Source organism: Myodes glareolus, chromosome 6 (assembly GCF_982192425.1).
Source record: "Myodes glareolus chromosome 6, mMyoGla1.1, whole genome shotgun sequence".
Lineage (NCBI taxonomy): Eukaryota > Metazoa > Chordata > Mammalia > Rodentia > Cricetidae > Myodes > Myodes glareolus.
The window spans coordinates 2,468,103-2,488,602 of record NC_142031.1 but is presented as its reverse complement, the minus strand read 5'-3'; the positions used below and the strand labels follow the sequence as shown (position 1 = coordinate 2,488,602).

Genomic DNA, 20,500 nt, shown 5'->3' with positions numbered 1-20,500 from the left:
TCTTGACAACTGGGTCACTTCCTGAGCCCTGGTTGGTGGTGCTTGGGGACATTGGTGACGGGAACTACCGACCCCTCTAATTCCAGGGTACCTTGAGGCTCCAACCCGACTCCAGGTCTGTCGTTACCAACCCCTGATCCAGTCCGGGCTCTGGTCTGTCTCAGCTCTGCCCGCTGACATCTGCTAGGCACCCATGAGCTTGCACGTCCCTTTCAGCCTGGCTAGACTTCCTCCCTAGACCCTCCTTCACTGCTGTCTGACCTTCCACAGATGGCCACCACCGAGAGCAGCCACTCTCATCACCAGCTGAGCAGCAGTGCTAACCACCCGTCACTGTCATCACCCTTTCCTGCACCCCCAAGGCTGGCACAGAGCCCCACTGTTTTCCTAAAAGGATCTGTTTCCCTGTCCCTGAGGCCAGACACCTGCCACAGCATTTGGCAGGGGACACGGGAAGGAAGGCATGGCAGTATCCTGGGGATAGGAGCTGGTGAGGGGGAGCGTGTGGGTGCTCAGCTCCACCCAAGCAACACCCCTGAGCTCGTTCAGCCTGGAGAGCTGAGCGGGCATGTTGGCCCTGCAGAGCAAGCTTACACAGAGATTCCCAATTGTCCCACTGGCCCTGAGGGAAGGAGGGGCCCATCTGGGCTCTGAAGTGGAACATTCCTAGGGAGGAGCATTCCTGGGGAGGTAGGAAAGAGGCCCAGCCAATGCATCTTGCCCAGATTCAGAGTCTCCTGGAGCGTTGTTGGCCGAAGGGATGTCCTGGGGATTGTCTCTCAGTCTGGCACAGCAAAGTGAGGGACTGTCCACCTACCCCCAGGGGAGGGTCCTTCCCAGACCTCCCAGGTTCTCTCTGAAGCCCCTGGTACCTGTAGCCCCTCGCCTTTCTCTGGAGCTCTGGGTGGCTGACTCTAGGCCAGCTGGTTTGCATCAGCTCCTTGGATGAGACTCGGGGAGCAGCCTTGGCCTGTCTGGGTGACACCTGACTAAAGGAAGACGAGCATCTTGGCCTCGTTAATCCTGGCTCCTGACAGGCAGCCTGAGGCTTCAGGTGGGAAGACAGATCAGGTAGAACTGTCCCCACAGGCCCACGAGTTGAAGCCCTGGCTGTCTCCCCTACCCAGTGGGTGTGGGCAGCCCCTTTGGGTGTCCCATCCCATGTTCCATACAGCAAGGCCTCCTGGTCTGGGAAGCTCTTCTTTATAGGCCAAGGTGTGCACGTCTGTCTGTGTGTAGGGGGTGGGGGTGGTATATGTGTGTGGGATGCGTGTGTATGGTGTAGTTGGGGGGTGCATCCTTTGGCTGAGCCCTCTCCTTTTGTGTTCCTCCCAAAGAGTTCTAGAAAGGACTGCTGTGCCAAGAGCCCAGATATGAGGTCACCAGTCCTCTACAGCGGTCTAGTGAGAGCAGCCAAGGGCAGGCCGGGGTCCCACAGGAAGGTCCGATAGACTGTGAGTCTCTTGCTCAAGGCCGGAGGGCTGGTGACCCTAGTCTCAGGGCCCCGGGAGCCCACACGGAGGTAGGTGGGCCCTCCCCTGTACCTTCGGAAGGGGACTGTATCCTCTAACCCAGTGTGCCAGCTGAGTGGGCCTTGTTGCTAGTCCTTAGGGTTGGCTGGGCTCCAGTCTTTGGGCCCAGCCTGAGCTTTGGGCAGGATGGACCTGGGGGCCTTCCAGCGGCTGGGCCATAAGGGAAGCGGCCCCCAGGTGGGGGATTGGTGGATATTGCCTCCAACTGTGGATCATCTGGGGAGCAGAGCTAGGTGGGTGGGGCAGATTGCCTGTCCATCAAGCTGCCCTCCCAGACTGGGGCTCCTATTTTCTTGGCTGTCTCCCTTGTCTTCTTTTTAGGTTCTCCCACTCTTCCCGGGCTCTGTTCTGGACCTAGTCACATGGCTGTCCTGGGCCCAGCCCCAGATACTTTAATGCTATCATGTCCTCGTGGCCCTCTGGGTCCTGGTCACCAGTCTTCTCCTCAGAACCTAGAGCTGCCTGGGGGGGGGGGGCGGGACTGATGAGGGCAGGATAATAGGCACCGTTGCGGCCGGGCTTGGATTCCCATTTCATCCTGCCTACGGCTGGGGGCCAGGATGCTAAGCAGGCTGTGTTCCCAGGGGTAAAGTGGGGTGTCAAGGACCAAGCCACAGTACTCCTGGTACAGAGAAAGGTTCCTGGGTCGTACCTGATGGTGATGCCCGGCTTGGAGCCCAGTGTAGGCTGGTGGCGTGTGCCTCACATCTAGTGTGAAGTGGGGGAGAGGATACGTCTTAGAAGTACCATATCCCAGAAAACGACCGTGGGCTGGGATTATCTCCCTATGGCTGCTTCTCCTGTGTGAGGGAGCCACAGCCTCTCCTCCCCAGTTTTTGGCCTCTGCCCCCCATCCAACTCCCCTGATGGTCTCCTGTGCAGGACATTGTGTAAAGGTTGCCTTCACCCTGCAGGGTGGAGGATGTGTGGGGAAGGAGAGACCACAGCGTCCTGCCCTTGGAGGACTATTTGCTAGAGACACCCCCCCCGCCCCCCCCCCCCCCCCCCCCCCCCCGCTCCCGGGCTGGCATGACACGGTGAAGCCAGCCTTGACAGGAGGAGAGAGGAAGGCTGGACATCCTGGGGACATACATCCCTGGGGGAGGATTCCAGACCTACTTGCCAGAGATCCGTCTATCAGACAGCGGCTGTTGAGGCCTGAGGGACGTGTAGATGCGGACCAGTTCAGGGCCAGGTCTTGTACTGTTCTTAGTGTTTTTCTAGAATTGCTTCTCCAGGAGGAGGGGAGTTTCACATCACACCTCCTGCTGATGCCCTTAAGGCCCTGTCACTCCCAGCAGCCTCCAATCTAGATGATTAATGATGGCCAAGTGGGCCAAGCATGCGGTCTGTCCCCTGGGGTCTGTGCTGGCCTTGGCTGTTTGTCTGTGCTTCCTAGAACTTTGTTTTGTTCTCGGCAATGGGCCCCTATGGAAGCCCCACCATGCGTCGCCGTATTAGGGGGCTGTGCCCAGGTCTGAAGGACTGGATCTGTGGGACACCTGTCACAGCCTTGGCTCTGCTCGGTGGGGATGCTATATGAGGACCTCTGAGAACCCTGTCAACGTACCCGTTGGCATCTTATGTTGATGGATGTGCAGGTGAGGCTATGCCAGTCATTTCAGGCTGGTTCCCGAGATGCCACGGTGTCTTCATGGCTTGGCACTCATTTATGTGGAGTCACTGTACTGGGGCCTGAGCTGTAGAGGGACCCAGGCTCCGCTTTTTGCTTTGCCTCAAAATCTCCAAAGCAGTGGGACATACCTGGCAGGAAGGTCATCTCTTTTTCTGTTTAAATTGAGGTGAGCCTCACATGATGAGAAACCAACTCTTGGGGCTCAGGCTTCAGTGGCACCTGGCGTGTTTCCGGCGCTGTGAGGCCATCAACTCTCACCCTCCAGTGCTTTCGTCACCTTGGTGGACAGACCTCACAGCACTGGCTCGTCGTCTGTTTCCTGGGCTTTGTCTCAGACTGACAGCGGTGTAGTGTGCAGCCCCCTGGGACCAATTCCCTTTCACTCTTTACGACCTCAGAACCATAGGGGACTGCTCCAAGGACTGATTTTGACATGGGGACAGTAGAGTGTCAGAAAGAGGGAAATGGAGATATTTCCTGGGGTGTCCTAGTGAACTGTGGAGGTGTCTTAGTAAGCTGACATATGGAGGTATTTCCTGGGGTGTCCTAGTGAGCTGTGGAGGTGTCTTAGTGAGCTGATGGGGTGAGGGGAACATCCTTGGGAACTGTAGAGACATCCTAGTGAGTCCTCAGTGGACTCAAGGGGCCAAGGTCCAGGTTTGTTGTTTTTTTTTCTTTTGTTTTTTTTTAAAGGCACATGAAGGTTGCGCATATTGTCTTGGAACAACCATCCTTAGTCACCAGACTCAGCATCAGTGGTGTTGTCAGCCAAGGCCGCAAGGACAACTACTTGGTGGACCTCTGTGCTAGGCTCTAGGTCTGCCCCCAGTGGATTCATCTGTGAAGGGTCTTGCGTCAGATCACTATGTGTGCGTGCATGCCAATGTCACGGTCTCCCAACTGTATTGATTTGAGAGGGTTTCATGAAAGTCCCTGTCCGAAGCATGGAAACCCTGTCTTTGCAGGCCACCACTCCCAGGAACAGGTGATGAATGGGGCATGTTTATAAGTGCTATGGGGAGGCCTGGGCAGACCTCATAGGGCTTGCAGGGATGGGGCAGTTTACACACAAGTGATGGGGGGTCCCTTTATTGAACGGTTAACTATGAACTGAGGGGGGCCTTCCGTAGCCACCCCTACCTCCGAAATGCCACCATCATTTCCCAGATGGCCAACTGGTCCTGCTCTGTGTATAGAAGGGGGCTCACCCGGGGGACCTGCCCACTCTACCCTGCTCACCTGGTGTCTGGTTGTGGCAAAGATTGTCACAGCTTGGGAGGGAGTGCTCTGCCCTCTGTCCTGGAGCTCTTACGCGTGGAATTTATGTGGCATTTGCCATTTCCCGTAGCCCCCATGGGCCTGGGCTAGAGACAGGAACCCTGAGATGGGTGGGGACCAGATCTGCTCTGAGGATTACATGTCCAGTTGTGGGTGATCTCCCAATGCAAGTGGTCAGGGCTGTGGGGACCCAGCAGGGCTCAGGCTAGCCCAGGTGTTCTCGGGGTAGGAGCCCCTAGCCGCTGCTATGGTAACAGGGCAACAAGTGTCTATCCTGGGTACCAGGCACCGTGACTCATTGTGCCAAGCTCAGGGCTTTTCCTGTAGACAATGCGGAGCCCCTGAGGCTCTGAGCAGCGGTGGACATTCTCACTCTGATGCCCACTTGACCAAGGTGTGGACTTGCGAGGTTCCCTAACCTGGACCCAGGGCCCATATAGTACCATGAGAGAACCTTGGTCTGTGACCCTGACCGGTGAGTCCCCACTGGCCTCCTCTCCAGCTTCCCACACAGTGGTCTGAATGACAGGACAGACCTAGAAGCTGCATCGTGCCTCATATCCTGGCCAGCCAGCCTGGCTTTGGTGCTGTCTCCTCAGGCCAGCAGACGGGGGACACTAGGTACCCCGGCCATGACCTCTGCTGAGACTCTGTGTAACTTCCCAGGAATTCCTAGGAAATTCCCACTGTAGACTTTGCAGGGCTGGTGGCTGCGTTCCAAGATTCCAGAGGCAGCTGGCCAGTGTCCTTTGGCCACCGCTATTCTCACGGGACTGCGGGTGTCTCTGAGGCCCTTAGCTTAGCCAGGGGAATTTCTTCTAGGGACCCTCCTGAGGAGATGTGAAGAGATACTGGGGCCACTGGGCAAGATTTGGGCCAACTCAGGCCTGAGAGTGCCCACACCTTATTCTGTCTACTACCTGTATGTCACCAGGGAGGGTTTGGTTTCCCTCCCGGCAGTAACATATGGCAGGTAGAATAAAGGCTTAGCCATGTATGCCCATGACCTGTTGCCCTGAGCCTTCCTAGAAACTACAGGGGAGAGGGGGAGGAGCCTAAGCCTTTGGAGGTAAGTGGTTGGGGACACCAGAAGTTCAGCTTCCCTGGACTCAGCTGCGGCAGTCTGACCAGGCCGGTGGACGGAGGCCCTAGATCCTGACTCAACACATTCGTGAGGTTCTGACACCCCTGAACCTCCCTCAGAACCCTGGTTCCTTAAGTCCCAGGCTAGTCACATCGGGTGGCAGTTGAAGCACCGTTGCTCCTGGGTAAGCCTGAACCCAGGCAAGGGTCCTCCATCTCAGCTGGCCACATGCCTCCTCAGAGTGGCCGCCTGTGCTCTGGACCCATAAGAACTGATGGAGGAAAAGGAGCCACGGGCTCAGAACCTGGCAGTCTGGGTTCAGCAGCTTCACTCTGTGCTCACTGCTTTCCCTAACCTGACACGGTTCCACCTGATCATGAAGGGAGCCCAGAGCTGTCCTGGTGGGACCAGAGTGCTGAGTCTGTCGGCAAAGTTCTGGCAGCTACGAAGAGGAATCACGTGGGGTCCTCTCGCTGCAGAGCAAAGGGAGTTTGGTTTCCTTGGAAAACCCAGTGCTGCAGAGTTGGTCCACCGGGGCACACAGGATGCTCCAGAGCTAACACCACTGCTCATAGCTGCTCCCGAAGGTCAGATCCTCTCCTGAGGAGCTGCTCAGATAGTGTCCTGTAAGACACATTGCACTGGATGCAAAGAGAGCCACTTCCCTGGGTGCTTGGGTGGAAGGGGAGGATGGCAGCCTGACCCTGGGTCAGTTTATTGGGTCCCTCTTTGGGATCTGTCTTGTTAGCTGATATCCCCCTAACCCTTGGGGACACTGAGTTTCCATGGCCAAATGCTCGTCTGCTTTTCTCACCACAGATGTCGACGAGTGTGCCAATGCCAACGGGGGCTGTGAAGGCCCTTGCTGCAACACCGTGGGTGGTTTTTACTGCCGCTGTCCACCCGGCTACCAGCTCCAGGGTGATGGCAAAACCTGCCAAGGTAGGACCTGTCTGTTGCTCTGCCCTGAGGAGGGGAGATGGGAGAGTGGGTGGTGGGAGCCAGGGGCAAGCCCATGCTAGTCCCAGGGGCTAAGTCCCTATGGGGGAAGGGCCCACATGCCTGTGGATGCCCGGCGACCCTGATAGGAACCTCGCCTGTCGAGGACTGTCAAGAGGCCTGGGGCTGGAAGCAGCTTGCCAGCTCTGAACTGGCCCCCGTAACTCCACCCCAACGTTGCTGGCAGGCTGTCAGCAAAATCAAGACCAGACAGAAGACAGTCCTGGGGGAGACACAGGGAACAGAGAGGGGAGGGAGCAGGAGGATGGAGGAGGCCCTACCGTCCCCAGCTTCTCATTCTCTGGCTGCCCTGACATCTGGACCCATGGCTGGTTTGAACAGCTGGGCCTCTTGGAGTGTTTGGGGCCATCAGTGGCCAGGGTTCTGGGCCTGGGTCAACAGCCTGTCTCTGCTCGCCGTATCAGATGGTCACTGTCATCTTGTGCCCTAGAATGTCCTCAGTTAAGTGTCCCACTGTCTCCAGCCATCCAACTGCCCATCTGCAAACCATCTGCCCACAAGTGGGGGCCTAGTCTGCTGGACGTGGGGTTGGGAGAAGCATTGAGGCGGGGGTGTCTGCTCTGCGTGAGACATTCTAGAAGAATGGATTCCCATGTTCTCCTTCCTAACTTGTTCCGACGGCCAGCAGGAGGTTGGAGGTGGGGAGCGTTGCTGTGACCTAGGGTCATGCCCCAGCTGTGGGGCAGCCCTCAGCCTGTGCCTCCATGTGTCTAGACTAAAGGGAAGTAAGTACGGGTTTGGGGCCGAGGTTTTGGTGTCCCAGGAAGGAGGGCAGAGCAGATCAGGGTTAATGATTGCGTCTGTGTCCCCGTGCCTGTGTAGCCAATCCCTGACGGTGCCCTCAGAACTGAGACCCCGGCTTGCAGGTCCACTTGGGCCCCATCCAGAACTGCTTGGCAGCAGAGATTTGGGGCTTGGGTTGGCACCAGTGTTAGAGATGGCTCATGATTTGAACTGACTTAGTAAGTCAATTCTAGGGAGCAGCTTGCCCCTCCATCCCCATTCTGTGTCTCTGTGACATGGCTGTACATAAATGTGCAAGACCTTTGGTATGCCCATCCCCCACTGTGATGTGTAGGTGTGTCCTAGGGAGATTTCCTGGTCCCCATCAGTCACAGAGCCTAGAGAGCCTTCTTCATCACCGTGAGCCTGAGGAATCTCCCTCTGGGAGTGATCACCAAGCTGGTTTAAGGAACAAACTGAAAGACTTAGTACAGACCTGGCCCTGGATAGTTTGCTGTGAGCCAGTTCATGTAACCAAGCATTGGCTATACCCTCCCCCAGGTGGTACCTTCTCTGCAGCTCCCTTTCCATGGCTTCTTCTTCTTTGCCCAAGATGGAATCAGGCTCCCCAACCCCATGGCTTAGATGGGACTGGCCTGAGGTGGCTGTCCTCTGCCCATGGAGCCTCACCTTTCCTGATGGGGAGTCTGGAAATCGCCACTCTCCAGTGGCGTACGGATAGCCAGGTCAAGGGCTCTACTGGGCGGTTGAAGACTCCTGGCATTCCTCTGGTCTGTCTTCTGGAATGTATGGCAGTTATCCGTATGAATATCTCCCCATGTGTAAGAACTGCAAGATGGGGAAAGACAGACAGACATCAGCAGGAGTGGCTGCTAGACCAAGCCCTGGTCAGTCAGAGTGCCTGCTGTCCCTGGGGCCAGGTCGCGATGTACCAGGCATAGGGTCCCTCCTGAGCCTGCAGGGAAGGCCCAGCATAGCCATGGAGACACCCTAGAAGTCCCTCACATGGACGTCAGGATGAAATGGGTAGGTAGGTTCTTTCTGTCTAGCATGCCTGCTCCAGCTTTTGGTCAGTTGCTTTGGGGTGATGCAGTCGGTCAGACAGATCTTGGTTCTAGGCTGACCCCATGTTTCTTACAGCCCAGGAGAGCAGGGCGGAAGCTCTGCAGTGGGATTCCAGGCAGGTATGTGTAAGGATGACCCCCCCCCCAAAGACCTATGGAGCCCCAGAGAAGGAATTGCTACCTTCTCAGCCCATTCACATCTGTCCTATCCGGGAGAGGGATGCTCTTGGGCGTGTATCAGCGGGTGATACCCATCATCTTCCTCCCAGAAGCTGGAGAGACAGCATGTAACCTGCCAAGCTGAAAAGGGTACTGAGCCGTGTGACTAACATAGATAAGGATAATGGGGTAATATATGTTATAAGAGCTAATAAGTAGCCAGAGCTAAGGGCCAATCAGCTTTATAACTTATAGAGATCTCTGTGTGATTGATTTTCTCTGGGACTTGTCGGTTGTGGGGTACCGGGCAGGAACAGATACCCCAACAAGCCGGCCCAGATATTACACTGGAGTCTGTAGCGTGTGCTCTGGAGCTGGTGTGCTGTGTTGATCCAGGTGGGACATGGATGTTGGGGAGCTGAGTGCAGTGCCAGCCTCCACTTACATGCCCCTGGCAGGAAGCAGAAAGAAGGCAGAAGAGGGTGATGACCCAAGCCCAAAGTTGGCCATCTGTGGGTGCTGCTGGACTTGGGCCTTGCTCGTACCAGGCAAGCAGCTTACCACTGAGCCGTACATCCCCTCAGCCCTCTTTGAGACAGGGTCTGACTAAACTTCCCAGGCTTTCCCGGACCTTGAGATCTTCCTGCACCAGCCTCCTGAGTAGCTGGGATTGCAGGCCTGTGGCCCCAAGCTCCCTTCTGTTCCTTCATGAGACATTGAAGTCTCTGTTTGGGTTCCCTAAGGGTAGACCAGGTCTTTGCCTCTGACAGAAGTGGATAAAGGCAGGAACATGACTACATGGCCGAGTCTTAGGCAGAGGATAGGTTGGTCTCACTCAGACCTTGCGGCACCCGCCTTCTCTTTCCTTGCCTCTTCCCGGCTCCAGCCCCTCCTCTCCACCTCCCCACCTCCCCACCTCCCGTGGGGTTCATGCCCCAGCTCTGCGAGTTTGGGATGATTGGAGTTCTAAGTCACCTCATGACCAAGGGCCTCCTCCGCCGCGCGCCAGGGGCCCGCTGTGTTTGCTGTGCTCCTTGCCAGCCCGGCCTCCTCTGGCCAACACGTGAGGCAGCGGAGCTCGTGGGGCGCAGGCTGCCTGCATGTGTGAGCACAGGCTGTAGGAAATGAAGACATCCCAGGAGGAAAGGACGGCCTCGCCTGCTCACGCGGGGAGGTGTGTGCAGAGTTGATGGTGGGGTGAGCCCAGAAACCGCTCTGAGTGATGAATAGCCGCTGTAAAACAGAGTACTGGCATGGGAGTCTGGCCCGAGGTGACTTGGCCCCGGCCCTGAGACCTGGTCCAGGCTTGTGTACGTCATGTGTTGGGAGGCTCTGCTGGAGCCAGGGCCGAGTCCATTCAGCGGGACTGGGTGGTCTCAGTGACACTAGCCACTGCTCCTGCCCTGCTGTTGGGATTCGGACTCTGTTCTGAGTTGGGCCTGAATAGGTAGACCGAGGTCCAGGTATGGTAGACCTATCAGGCTCTTCGATGATACTCATTTTGTTTAGTGTGTATGTATGTGTATGTATGTGTACATGAGTGTGTGTGTGTGTGTGTGTGTGTAGGGGGAAGAACACTCTGTATTGTTCTTTAGATATTATCAGCCTTCTTTTCTGAGACAGGCTCTCATTGGTCTGGAACTCACCAAGTAGCCCAGCAGCCAGTGAACCCCAGGAACCTCCCCGTCTCTCCCTTTCCAGATCTGGGGCTGCAGGTTCACACCACCACACCCAGCCCTCACGTTGATGAGGCAAGCACCGACTGAACCCTGAACCATCTTTCTTCTCCCCAGCAGAGCTCCTTGCTGTACGTTCCAGGGCTCTGAACGCATCTCCACTTCCACGAAGTGTCCGCGGCAAAAGCCATCCCAGGGCTCACCTTTGGTGTCATGAGTGTGGAGCTTGGACTTAGTCCCCCGCTAAGATGTGTGTCTGCGCAGTCAGACAGGACAGATAGGACTCTCAGCTTCTCCACTCGTCAGAGGGTTCGAGGAAATGCTTAGAGACTGGGACTGGCATCATTCCAGCAGATAGCCTTTCTCTTCCCCCTCAGCCGTACAGGTTTAAGGGTAGAGCTGGGGTTACCACGTTCACGAGACGCCTGTGGGCGCCAGCTCTTCATGGACACCACGTCATTGTCCCCAAGGAGGCTCCCCCAAACCGAGGTTCCCAAGAAGCCCGTCTCACCCACTATCAGCTGTCATAGTGACTCCAGTCCCATTTCTGTCACACCCACCAATGCAGCCTTGTTGCTCGAGAGCTCCGCCAGGTCCTCTCTGCCCCTAGGGAGAGGAAGGAACGTGGGAAGTGAATCGCAGTTCTGATTAGGAAAGGCAGACAGCAACTGACCCAGGCCAGCTGGATGGGTCCACGAGGAGGGCCAGTCCTTGTGCCTGACACCTGCATGTCTGTGCTAGCTCCTCTCTGACCCTCTGCACCCCGGGAAGCAGCACTCCTACGGAGTCTCCCCAAAGTCTTTAGTGCCTGTGGATTTTGTACTCCGTGGGGATAGCCTGGTCTTAGTGGATGGGAAGAGCAGTGAACTAAGCCCCCCACTCTGCCCTTGGCACTCAACAGGTACCACATGGGTCGGCGCTGGGTCTCTGCTGGCCCGGGCCCCTCTCCTTCCCTCAGTTGTAGGGATTTAAAGGTAGAGCTGGGGTTGTTCGAGACTGTTTCTGAGAAGGCCATAGGCTCCAGTCCTTTGTGGACACCATGCCATCTTCCTCAGAGAGGCAGACATGCGGGAGGGGCCTCCCAAGCTTCACACACCATTAAAGCACTGAGCTGGAGGATAGAGAGAGGGGCAGTGGTGACTCGGAATCCCAAGCAGGGCTGGTGAGCCCAGAGCTGGATGGTAAAGTTCAGAGCAGCCTCAGGAGTCCCCCAGGGCCCTGTGCTCAGCTGCTTGTGTGGCTTCTGCTCCCTCTGGACCCCCCCTCCATTCTCCCAGGGCCTTTGGGACATGGAAGAGGTGTAGCGTGTTGAGTCCCCCTCTCTGGTCAGCAGTACCCGGCATGTAGCTGACGTTTGTGTCTGCCACTGTCCTCTGTGAACGTGGACGCTAAGTTTACTCTGCAGTAGGAGAAGTGAAGGGAGGTGGTTGCAGGAAAGCGCAGTGGGGACCTGTCGCTCCAGCCGTCCTCTACGGACGACCCAAGTGCCACTTATGAGGAAAAGGCCTCACCAGATGCCAGTTCTGCCGGCTTCTGTCCTGGCTCACCACGTAATTCTGTGTTCAGTTGGTTCCTGCTGTTGGTCACTCACCAAGTGAGGCACTTAGTTACAGCAGCGAGAATGGCCTGCTCCATGGACAGTCTGAGGCTGGGGAATGTGGCCTCACACCCGTGGGCCCTGGAGTTAGGCATGAACCTGGCTTTCTGGCCACACAGTCATAGCCCTTCTGCCAGGGCAAGAACTGGGGCTTCCCCAGTCCAGTGTCCTCTGGATATGGCAAGGAAACCCAGCTATAGATGCAGTCCTTCCAGGGCAGTGGCAGGGTTTCCAGAGATGCCCACGGCCAAGGCCTTCCTCCATCGGAGGTGCTGAGAGTTGAAGGTTCTCATTTCCCATTGCTGGCTCACACTCATTCCTCTAGTGAACAAACTGGCAGGTAGAATCTCGGTGGAGGCCAAGGCAGGAAAGTAATAGCCTCCAAGGTCCATGCCTTGCCAACACAACGACAACAGTCCAGGAGGCTTGTCCCACCCACCCGCCAAAGTCACCCCAGGGTAGGCAGGTGGAGCCTCTGGCAAACACCAGTAACCTTGGCAGAAGCCCTGTGGGCTCAGGCAGACTTGCAGGAAAGAGGTAGACATAGGAGATCCTGAAGGCCGAGGTTTTCGTCCCTGAGTGCCGACTGAAGACAGCATGCATGGCTCAGGGTCCCTCAGTCCCGGGGCTGTGGTAGCACACTTGCCTAACATGCACAGAACCTTGGGCTCAGTCCTCAGGGCTACGCAAATTTCATGGTGGCTTAAATGTACAATCTTAGACTTGGGAAGGGGATACAGGAGGATCAGAAGTTCAAGGTCACCCTCCTCTATTTTTGAGGCCAGCTTGGGGTTATAGAGACTGCCCTCCCCAAAATATCAAACAAACAAACAAACAAACAAATGAAGCTGCATTCTCAAACTAAGCCCACAGAAAGGAAACAGTAGGACGGTGGACCCTAGAGTGTTCTAGGAATCCTGGCTGGTCTCTGGGGTGAGAAAATGACCATCAGATGATGTAGGCAAGATCTTGCTCTGGTTCTGGAAGCTTCTGCACTGGACTGAGCTGGGGAAAGGGAAGTTCCCAGCACCCTCCTCTTCTGTCCTCCTGGTATCTCAGCTGGTCTTTCTGAATTTACTCCCTGGTGGTGGTGTTCTCCTCCTAAGCAGAACAGCGATTGGTGGATAGTAGGGATCCTGAGCTGCCTTACAGAGTGGCCATGTCTTGTAGAACCTAGAGCAATTCATTTCCCTTTATGTCTCCTGGAAGTGAAGCTGACAGTTCCTCCTGGTTAGCAGGTGGCAGGGCATATGGGCTGGGTAGGAGTCCCAGGGTGGGGCGGGGCGGGGCGGGGCGGGGCGGGGCGGGGCAGGAGAATCTCTACCCGATCTCATCAGTGTCTCTCCTCCACTATTGCCCCCTCCCTCTCTTCCCCCCACTGGGCCAATCTCTTCTTGTCCCATGGCCACTTAACTCGTTCCTGTGCAACAGTATCTTCCAGCTGCTGTTTGTCTTGGTGCGTTTGGTTTGAATGATGACTGAACCTGCCACCCAGGGCCTCATGGGATACTTTCCCTGCCTCTCTCTGCCTCTTCCCCAAGGCATCCTGAGAAATGAGTCTAAGCCCAGACCCCCCCCCCCCCAAATTCTTTCACTACCCCACTTCAGACCCACTTGGCAACTAGACTCTTAACACTATTGAACCTTCAGACCCCGGAATCTCAGCCTAGACTCCTTTACAGTTCTGGAAGTCAGTTTGGGGGACAGCGGGAATGGGGAAAAGGCCTGTGATTGGCTGATATGAGGGGACATGTACCACCTAGGGCCAGTGTAGGGGTTTGAGGGCATAGGGCATATGTACTTAGGAGTGGGGGGAACCTTGGTGAGTCAGAGGTCGCTGCTGTGAATCATACATGGATGCAGCTGTTTCTCAGAGTCTGGGTAGCGTGTAGATAGTCTGGGTAGAGTGTAGACATCTGTGGATATTGTGGGGATGGGGAGACAGTAGCATCTAGGACCTCCTGCAGGTATCCAGCAGGAGCTGGCTGCCAACCTTGGCCCTAACATCCAGCAGATGGAGAGAGGGGTGACCAAAGGGCTTCAGGGCCATCAAGGTGACATCCTTGTTGATCCTGTTGACTATTCCACAGTCTGCTGGTGCCTTCTACCCTGCTGTGGGCCAGGCCCTGGGATCCAGGCACTCTGTCCAGGTCTCCCAACTTCACTGACTGGTAGCCAAGCCTTTTCTTCCTCATTGCCTAGCAGTTTTGCACCTACCTGTTCATATGCTCTGACAAGCTAATAGTGTACTCTTAAAAGTGATACTTCCAAAGGCCAGGCCTTCCTCAACCCAGAAAGCTTCCCTGGTCCCATGGTGTCAATTTGTGCCTCTCTGAGTGTGATGTGAGACTCAGGTGTCTGTCGGTCCAGGGAGATGACTGGTGTCCCCTAGGGTGTGAATGTGTCCTTGGTAGGATGCCATCAGACAGTTCTGGGTCTTACACAACCATAGGGAGAGAGATTCAACAGCAGATAGCCGCCACCAGGAAACTGTTAGTACACTCCGTGCTCCTACGGTCTGAGGTCCCTGCATGGCTTGAGGTCTGGGCCTTGTCGTGCCGCGCTGGCTTTATTCTGGCACTGGGGTCTCAGGTGGTTTTGGCGAGTTTAGTGTTCCCTGGGATGTACGGCTTCTAGAAGAGGCTGTGAGTCAAAACTGCTCTCCCAAGAGGCCCTCCATCTGCAAGGATAGGAGCCTCTCTTATTTCCACCTAGTCCTGCCAGGAATGGCTGCAGGCAGGAAAGGCAGCTGGCTCCGTTCCCCTTCCTCGGCTTGGGTGAGGAGCAGAGACCAGCAATGGGTTTACCAGAAGGCTCACTCAGAATGGTTCCAGGAGGCACAGCCAGACCCTGTGTGCTCTGAGGCCAGGCGGGGGCCCTGGTACTCTCTGCTCCTGAAATAACCTCCACACAGCGCAGTGGGAGAGAGGTTGGGAGGGATGCTGTGGAGTCTGTAGGGAACCGAGTTGAGTTATATTTGGTTGCACACCGCAGACTCACCTGCTCTGGAGGTGAAGGGTCAGAAACAGCCAGCAGGTGTATTTGCTGTCTGGGAGGAGGGTCGAGGGTAAGGGAGGGGGTGTCTTTGGCTTAGAGGCTGAGTTCCTCTTTCCCATGCAGGTTCTAGCCATGTTCTGGTTTCTTTTCTGTTGCTCTGACGAAATACCCTGATAAAAAGCATGTTAGGCTGTCTGGTGGTGGCGCACACCTTTAATCCCAGCACTCCCGAGGCAGAGGCAGGCAAATCTTTGTGAGTTCAAGACCAGCCTGGCCTCTGGAGCCAGGAGTTTCAGGACAGCCAGCCTGTTAAAGAACCACTGTCACAAAAAACAAACAAACAAACAGCAGACTAGAGGGAAGGGTCTGTTTTATCTCTGAATTCCCGGTTAGAGCCCCAGGCAGAGCTTCAGGTCGCTGGCGGCAGCACATGCACAGTCCAGGGCAGAGAGGAGCGAGGCATTCTCATGCATGTGCGCTTGTGCTTAGCTGTTTCTCCACTCGTGCAGTTCAGGCCCCGCTGTGGAGGAAGTGGCTCCTCCCGCACCAGGTGAGTCTTTAATTGACTCAATGAAGACAGTCCTCCAGATGTCCCCAAAGGCCAGTCTACACAGGCAGTCCCTCATTAAGACTCTTTCCAGGTGACTCTGGGTTGTGTCGTGTTGGCAAAGGTAACCATCCCAAACCTCTGTCTGGTTCTTCTCCCAGCAGCTGGAGATGCAGTTGGTATGAGACCGCCAGCCCACTTTGCTCGGTCCGCATGAGCTGTCTGTCCCTGTGCTGGGCGTGGGAGCATGGCTAGACTGGCCTGTCACAGTGGGCATGTGAAGATGCTCGTGGGCATCATGGCTTATCCAACCACACACCTCATCCCACCAGGGATAGCTTAGGACCTCAGGTTTAGATCTCAGGACTGTCTCTAAAGGTCTCTGATTCCTTCTGTCCTTTCTACCCTCCCCTGCCTGCTGTGGATTATTGTGGATCAAGCAATAATCCTTCACCAGGTCTACACAAGCAGCTCCATCAAGGGCTGGCCCTGTGTGTTATTGCCCAGCAGGGAGGTAGCCTCATCTCTTAGAGTCATCTCTGAGTTCTTAGGAACCCGAGTGAGGTATTAAATAGACCCCTCTGACACAGACACACACACGCGCGCACACACACACACACACAGACAGACACACACAGACACACGTGCGCGCGCACGCGCACACACACACAGACACACACAGACACACACGCACGCGCGCACACACAGACACACACACACAGACACACAGACACACACACACAGACACACACACACACACAGACACACACGCGCGCGCACACACAGACACACACACAGACACACACGCGCGCGCGCACACACAGACACACACACACAGACACACACACAGACACACACACAGACACAGACACACACACACAGACACACACGCGCGCGCGCACACACACAGAGACACACACACAGACACACACGCGCGCGCACACACACACACACAGACACACACACACGTGCACGCGCGTGCACACACACACTCAGATAATATGTTCCTGTGCAGCTCTGCCCTCAGTCTGTGTGGCCTGGATATTACTCATTTCTTTGGGATTCAGTAACATGTACTTAGGTGTTTGATATCCAAGTTGGACCAGGGTAAAACCTCTGGAAAAGATTTGTGGAGAGGGTATCCAAGGATGATCCTATGAAATAGACCCACAAAGCAGGAGCCAGTGGGGTCCCATTCTACTTTCTTAGGTCTTGGTGGCCCTGGAAGATGTCAGTTCTGCCCCACTGCCTAGAGTCGGGGCCTTCTAACTCTGAAGGAAGTAATGGTGTTTGGGGAGAGTCATTGTGGTATCTGGGGTAATCAAGTCAGAGGAGGCTAGTGGCTGCTTGCTTGGGGAGGGAGCTGGACTGGCTGAGGTAGGAGTGGCCCCCGTTGCTGACACAGACATTCCACAGGCAGAGCCACAGCGGGTTTGCATTGGGAAGGCATTTCCCAAACAGCATCCAGACCCCAAAGTCCTGTGTCTGGATATGTTTAGTGACACTGAGGGGAGATGGAGGGGACAGTAGGGTGGCTTTGCGAGTCCCTGGGCTGCCATGTGGGCCAGGCTAGACAGATGTGGGACGTGGGAACGAGTGGCCCCACTTTGGCTAGGGGAGGGGCTAGAGTCAGTGGAAGAGGGAGTGTGACTGAGAGGTCACCGATGGTCCCGGATTGTGGGGGGCTGAGGTCAGCAGGCGTGTGGCTGCAGGTGGCTAGGGTCAATGCTGGAGTCCTTTGGCTTGTTTCAGGCCTGGCTGGCTGGCTCCCATGACACCTTTAGGACTGATGGGAAAGGACAGGTCCCCAGGGACCAGCTCTGGGCACTGTCACTGGCTTAACGTTTAGCCTTGGGGTTTTGACATTATTAAAGGGCCCAGAGGAGGGGCTCAGACAGCCTGACCTCCCTACTCATGTCTACACTTTCTCCATGGGAGGGAGGTGCTGCCGCCGTCACCCCTTATTGTAGAGGAAGAAACTGAGGCAGACAGGTGTCATGGCTGGGAACTGGGCACGGGAAAGACAATTAGGCATGGTGCTGCAGCGGCACTTGAGGGCTCACATATAGATCTATAGACAGGAAACCAAGAAAGCTCACTTGAAGTGGCAAAGTCTTTTAAAATGCCTTAACCCACCCTCAGTGGCCTACAGTTTCCAGGCAGCCTATATATACCACATGATCCTCTCCAAACGACAGCTAGCTGGGGACCGAGTATTCAAGGAAAGGGTTTATTTCAGCTTCCGCCTCTCAGGACACACTTGATGGCGGATGTCTGGGTAGGTGCTCAGAGCAGACACCTGCAGGTGGGAGCTGAGGTGCAGAGGCCTTGGGGGAGCACTGCCGCTGTGTGGCAGACTTTCCCCAGGGAGATGTAGCACACACAGTGTCTTCTCATTCCACAAAGGGTAGCCCACAGCAGACTAGAGTACAGTTGCTCTCAGAGCCCAACTGATAAACCCATGAGTTTTATTGGAGGTACTTAAGAAACATAGGTGAGGGGCTGCTTACAGGAGCGGAAATGACTCAAGGACAGCTGTATCCCCAAAGCCCACCCCAGCAAGCATGGCAGATCAGAAAAGCTGGGAACTTGGAGCACTCTGCACAGCTCACAGGCAGCTCAACTGGCACGCGTGGTGCCCTGGCGAGAGAGAGAGAGAGAGAGAGAGAGAGAGAGAGAGAGAGAGAGAGAGAGAGAGAGAGAGAGAGAGAGAGAGAGAAAGAGCTTTCCAACTGCCTCAGTTGGCCTAAGCCCCCTCCAGGCAGCTCAGCTGGTTCTGCTCTCAATTCTCTTGGGCTGGTCTCTGCTTCTTCCAGGTGGCTTGGCTTGTCTGAGAGAGACTCACTGATCTTGTTTACTTTTGCAAAGGAGGGGCCTAGTGAATCTGATCAGTTTCAGGGACATCCTGAAGCTATTTTGAGGAGTTACTTTCTATCTTAAGGAGTTTGCCTACAGGATAGAATGTTTCAATCTCAGGGAACCTGCTACAAAACAGCTGCAGGCTAGCTTGTTGTGTTTGCTTTTTTGTATCACCCAGGACCACCTGCCCAGCAGTAGCACCACCCCTGCTGGCCTGAGCCCGCCCACATAAATCTTTAATCAAGAAAAATGCTCTCCAGGCTTGTTTACAGGCCAATTTGATGCGGCATTTTCTCAGCTGAGGCTTTTCCCAGACAACTGCAGCTTGTTTCAAATTCTCTCTCTCTCTCTCTCTCTCTCTCTCTCTCTCTCTCTCTCTCTCTCTCTCTCTCTCTCTCCCTCTCTCCCTCTCTCTCCCTCTCCCTCTTCCCCTCCCCCTCCCCTCTCCTCTCCAAAACAGGACAGGTGAGTAGGTCTCCTGCTCTAGGGCCTTGAGTTTGGGAGGTGTCAGAGTGTGTTTTGCCTAAGCGGGAGTTTGTGTCATTTGTCTGCCATTTGACCCAACCTGTGACCCAAAGGATGGCAGCAGAGGAAGCACTGACTCATTGGTAAAGCGACTTGTGTTAGAGTCTTTTCCTGTCTCTGTGAGGTGGCTGCCACCTCTACCACCTCACTGCATGCTGCTCTGACTCAGCTACCCCCTACCTTCCAGTAGTCAACGGCTATAGAAGTTGGCACCCTAGAGTCCTCACTGACAATGGGGTACATGTTAGCAGGGCCATACTATGAGAGTTGCCTGCTACCCAAGTCCCGCCCACAGCATACTTATTGGGGAGGCTTCTGGAAGCACCCTAAGGCAAAGGCTTAGTGTCTCTGAGGTGTGCCACTCAAAGAAGGCAGGGGAGGGGGGCTTACCCCGCAGACCAGCAGATCCCAGACAGGCATGTCTGCGCTGTCATGCCCCAGCAGGTAGGTGATAGGGTAGGCTGGGCCCTGGATTCCAGACAGGACAGAACAGGTGGGACATTGTGGGCTTGCAAGGCTGCTGTTTCCAGAGTTCCCACTGGCCAGCACCGGCTTTCTTTTCTCTGCCATATGTAGCCAGTGGGTCAGACTATGGGTCAAAGACCTTTCCACCCTATAGTCTGGTGGCCCAGGGAACATGAACCCTCTTCCTTCCTGGCTGCTATGGCTAACGTGACCTGTGCTCACTGCCTATCTGGAGTGTTCAAAGGGCGTCGTGGTCACTTCCAGGAGAGCAGATTATGCAGTTACGATGTTACATCTGCCTTCCTTTGTGATTGCTGTCAGCAGCTTCCTGGAAGCAGGCACGGACAGGTGTCCTGTCCTCCAACCCTGGTTCAGGGACTCAGCCTAAATCTAGAGTACTTTCCCAACAAGAGACCACCTGATCACCAAGCACTCCATCTTGTCAAGTGTCCCACTTGCTGGGTACAGCTTTTTCTGTCTTCAGGCCCTGGGAAGAGTGGGGGAGGGGTCTGTGAATGAGAGGGTGTATCAGAAAAGGTGCGGGTTCAGGAGGGAATCTCCCACCTGAGCTGAAAACCCAGACCTGGCCCTCCGTGTGAGGTGGGCTACACACAGAGCAGCTGGTTCAAGGCCCGAGTGTGTGCCTTCTTGAACTCAGACAGACCCACACCTATGCACGGGGCTGTCCCTCTTAGCCCGGCTGCTCTGTTCCCAGCACTGTCCTTGTACTAAGGGATGTGGGAACTCTGCAGGCTCCTTTCATGGAGCCCAGTGAAGGGTGAAATAGATCGGGACGCAGGACTTAGGGGGCGAAGAAGTGGTGGTAGCATCTCCATGCCTAGGATTCCAGCTTTATACTGTGGCCTCACACTGCCCCGCCTCCCTCGCTCCCCACCAAGCCTCCTCTGCAGGGCCTCCCAGCCTTGCCAGGGTGGCTTCATTCTCTGCTTTGGTTTCTCTTCTGTGTTGGCCAGGATACGATGACTGTATGTCTGTGCACGTTTGTGTGCGCATCTCTGTCTGAAGTTGCGCATCTGTGTATGTCTTGTGTGTGTACGCGTTTGCACGGTGGGCCGTGTGTGCACACGTGTCTGTCTGTATGTGCCTGCGGTTTATGTGGGTTTGTGTCTCTGGATCATGGTTTGACTGTGAGCGTGTGCCAGCAGGAATGCAGGGGCCGCTCTGTGGCGGGACCAGCACGGCCCCCTGGGGGTAGGCGGGCGGGGCTAGGAGTGTAGGCGGCTCCCTCTGGAGTCTGAGGATTTGGCCTTTACCTGCAAGGGGTGGAGGGAAAGTTGAGACCATAAAGGCAGAGGG

General features: G+C 55.6%; 1 protein-coding gene across 1 annotated transcript in view; it reads left to right on the top strand.

Annotated features, from left to right (window-relative positions):
* Nucleotides 1-20,500, top strand: part of Megf6 (multiple EGF like domains 6) — a 99,417-nt gene that overhangs the window by 43,684 nt on the left and 35,233 nt on the right. The window contains exon 4 of the mRNA XM_087906798.1: nucleotides 6,350-6,472. Coding sequence (XP_087762924.1) covers nucleotides 6,350-6,472 — 123 coding nt within the window. The remainder of the gene's footprint in view (nucleotides 1-6,349; nucleotides 6,473-20,500) is intronic.